Source organism: Labeo rohita, unplaced genomic scaffold, assembly GCF_022985175.1.
Source record: "Labeo rohita strain BAU-BD-2019 unplaced genomic scaffold, IGBB_LRoh.1.0 scaffold_178, whole genome shotgun sequence".
Lineage (NCBI taxonomy): Eukaryota > Metazoa > Chordata > Actinopteri > Cypriniformes > Cyprinidae > Labeo > Labeo rohita.
Genome location: NW_026127978.1, coordinates 85671 through 89728, shown reverse-complemented (window position 1 = coordinate 89728; position 4058 = coordinate 85671). Strand labels below are relative to the sequence as shown.

Here is a 4058-nt window from a genome sequence, read left to right as displayed (position 1 = left end):
GTCCAAATCTGAGTTTAAAACCAAAGGACACCATAAAATTTTACATTTTAGTAAGGGTTCTTAGCCCTAGCTTTCAGCCATGCTTTTAGCTATTGGTGTGTGCCATCACATTTGCCGCAGGTTTTTGCATTCTTTGAACGCTTCCTGGCTTGCACGCCAGCCACGCCTCTAAAATGAAAACATGAGGAGATCATCACATTTCTTTCTTTTACTTTAATCTTTTTCTTTCCGTTAAGAGTTTTGTGTTCTAAGTTAAGTTTTGCTGCTAAGCTGTGTCTCAGACTGTGCCCGCCTCAAAGCTTCAACCAGCGTACACAACTCCATCCTCCAGCCGATGCCCAAGACATCACTTCGAACGACCACAAACTTCCAGCCAATCAGCAACCTTGGAAAACCCCCTTTCTGCAATGACGTCATCGAAGGGAATCCCTGAACACAAAGGCAACGCAAGTACAGCCTCCAGATTCTAGCTGAACTGGTGCATTTAATATAAAGTTTAATAGCCTCATTGAGAAACTCAGTGCGAGGGTTCATTAAATGATTGATGGTTGTTCAGGCCAAAGCAATTGCATATATTGCTATAAACTTGGGATTTCATATTTTCACTCTTCTAAAATCATTCTTTCCTATGTGTTAGATTAGTTTATATGTCTTAGGCTTATCCAATAAATTCTAATTCATATTGAAGAGAGAAGTATCTTGTGTTTTGTGCTTATAAATTAATGTCTTAAACTGCTGACCTTGTTACCATGCTAATAAATAGTGTTTTCACTATATTTTGGATAGTAATATCCTTTGCAGAGTTTAAGTTATACGGCTTGTTCAGTGAATCGCTGGCCGATTCATTGATCCGCCGCAGAATGGAGATTCTGTTCAAATTCCCTATAAAATCTTAAATAATTCCCTTTGAGCTAAATTGACCTGTTTCCCTTACATATATGAAGTTCCTATTACTTTAGTAGAAAGTTTTGAGCATAAAGTGAATAGCTATTTACGCAGATGGTTGGACATGTCGCACGGTTTGAGCAGCATTGTGTTGTACGGTAACAGCAACAAGCAAAGACTGCCTTTAGCTCCATCAGGGGGGAATTTATTGTTGTATGGTCATGTAAACACATGCAGTATTCGGATTCGGAGGATGCTGAAGTGTCCGGAGCAGGCATTATCGTGAGGACAGGGAGGAAGTGGAAGGAAGGATGCAGTCTAGCAGGCAGAAGCTTGGATAAGTCACAAGGCTCTCCTCGGGACGGTTGCACAGGGCAGGGCTGGACTCGGAAGCTTTACACCAACCTGATCCAATACTGCCAATGTGAAGGAAAGGCAGAGTTTAGTGCAGGTGGAGGTGTGTCCTTCAGTGGTGGAAGAATGAGAAAGTAGTTTTTTCAGCAATGCGGAAACAGGGAGCCTGGGTGAAGTGGGAGCAGGCAATGGAATGGAAGGTGACCAGGCAGGACGTATGTAAATGGAACCCACAGAGGACCAAGTTTCTGATCCAGGGGGGGAATGACATCCCCCCTTGGCCAGCCAACTTGTTTGTCTGGGGCAAGGTAGAACCCCCAGCATGTGCCCTGTGTTCCAAGACAGGTACTCATTTGTCAAGGAGGGTGAGCAGCCCATAAGGAAAAACAACTCTGTTGGCTTGCTCTTCACAGCACAAGATTGATCAAAGACAGTTGACTTGGACAGGCAGCTGAAAATTCCAGCACACACCACCGAGACCATGCTTAGACCGGACATTATCCTGGTCTTGGAGTCCACAAAACAGTTCATTTTACTAGGGTTAACTGTACCTTGGTAGGAGAGGATAAAGTGGGCACAGGAGAGAAGGTGGGGGATATATGAGGAACTGTTAGAGGCCTGCTATGGGAATGGGTGGGAAACTAGGTGCATGCCAGTGGAGGTGGTTTGCCGATGGTTTGTAGGTCTTTCCCTCAGCAAAGCATATAGGATGCTGGGAATTATGGGGGCAAGTCGAATAAGAGCTATTAACAACAGCATGGAAGCTGCAGAGCGGGCGTCAAGATGACTATGGCTAAAAAGGGGAGATGTGTGGGGACTGCAAAACGCCACTTGGACACAGGCCAAAGCTTAATCAAGACTTCCAGTTTAGCTGGGGAAAGGGGTGCTCAAACCATGCTTTGCTTTGACTGTCAATCACTGGTGTTAGCATTTCAATAATTTGGTGAATGTATGTGCTATGTTCTCACTTAAAATTTTAACAGACAGCTCCTGAAATGGGTCATACCACTGATATTACCAGAGCACTCAGCAGTTTAAGTAAACAGAAAACTTGATAGAAGTTTTATTAAGATTTAAAATTAATTTTTAATAAATCTTTTATTAAGATTTATTTCCTTATTAGTTGTATTATATATTGTATTATAAGTTCAAATGGTGCCCAACCTTACCTATACCCCACATTATTTTTTACTGGCACCTTTCTATGCACACTGTTTTAAATCCTCATTTCTTTGATAGCTAGTATGTTTAGCATGGCATTAAACATGACAATTTATGAAATCAATATCATACATTGCTTCAAAATGACTATAAAACATTAGTTGTGTTTGAAATAACTTGCTTCTGTGGTTTTAAGCTGTTCATAATATATTATTATAATAGAATGTTATAAAATTCTTTACTGTGATACAGGCTATGTCAAAAAGGGTTGCATTGCAATTGTGTGTTTATTGTTTTCATGTTTCATCAGTCAAAGCGTCTCTATTTGTATGTTATTCAGCTGTAGTGTTACTTGATGCGTTTGTCCATATATGGTGTTTCCTGGAACGTCATAAATGTAATGAGTCTCACTTGTGAAACAGACATTACGCAAAAGTGCTTAATGCTTCATAATGCTCAAGTTGCCTCATTTAGAGTAAAATAGAAAAAAAAATAATACTAAAGTAATTTGTAATGCAGTAACTTGAGTAGCTTTTCAGCAAACTACTTTTGAACTACTTGATTCTTACTTGAGAGATATTATTTTTTAGTACTCGGCTGGAAATGCTATCTGTGAAGTTGTTTAATTAATCATATCTTGGGAGATTTAATGTCTACTTGCCCTGGAGGCCGGTAACTGAGGGAGACATGGAGGGCCTTCAGGGCGGAGACAGTTCGGGACAGTTAGGGAAGCCATGGTGGGTCAGGGGGCTCAGGGGACCATGGAGGAGGAGACAGTTCATGGAGCCATGGCGGAGCAGGGAACTCAGGAGGCTATGGAGTAGGAGACAGTTCAGGAAGCCATGGCAGAGCAGACAGTTCGGGCATATGGCCCCCCCAAAATAAATTTCTTGGGGGAAATTAGGTTATTACAGGCTCGGGAGAGTTCAGGAGGAGCGGCCACCGAAAGGCGCTCTGGAGGAACTGGCACTGGAGGGCTGGACAGGACCAGCGGAGACGTAGGAGAGTCAGGAGATGAAGGAGAGATGATAGGGGCAGTAAACTCCAGGGGGAGCACCATGTCCATTAACTGGACAACAAGACTTTGAAAATTCCTTTATTTAAACGGTTCTAATTTCAAAGTTAAAGAAATAAAGGACAAGATTAATCCGTTCAATCAGGGAATAGTCACACACTGGAAAATCGCCCCAACTGAAAACATGCACCTAGAGCAGCGTCATGCCAGCTCAGCTGGTTAGCAAGCTCGAGGAATAGCAACCTCCGTCCGGCCTGATGCAAACCCCAAATCTTGTCCTCAGCAGTCATCTTTATTGGTCCGGTCTTCTGTCACGTTATGTTGTTGGGGAACGCAGGAGATGCAGAGATATAATTAAACAGTCTTTAATAAAAGTGAACAGAATGGGAAAACAAAAACTCAGGAGCTAGAAAACATATGTAAGAAACTAGTAGACCAGACGAAGGGCAACTGAACAGGAAGGATCTAATATACACAAGATAATTAAAAGAGGTGCAGGGCTATTTCACAAATCAAACTGAACAAGAACAGGAAAATGACCAAATAAGGAAAACAGGAGCTAAGGCTGGAGGGGAAACATACAACACAAAGTCCACAATCCTGACACTAAGGCTGCGTCCGAAAGCTTAGTCAGCTGACTTGC

The 4058-nt window shown here is 42.2% G+C and overlaps 1 protein-coding gene across 1 annotated transcript in view; it reads right to left on the bottom strand.

The window, feature by feature from the left end:
* LOC127158905 (adhesion G protein-coupled receptor E3-like) overlaps window positions 1-3460 on the bottom strand; it is a 22253-nt gene extending 18793 nt beyond the window's left edge. The window contains exon 1 of the mRNA XM_051101859.1: window positions 3313-3460. Coding sequence (XP_050957816.1) covers window positions 3313-3460 — 148 coding nt within the window. The remainder of the gene's footprint in view (window positions 1-3312) is intronic.
* Window positions 3461-4058: the final 598 nt, after the last annotated feature.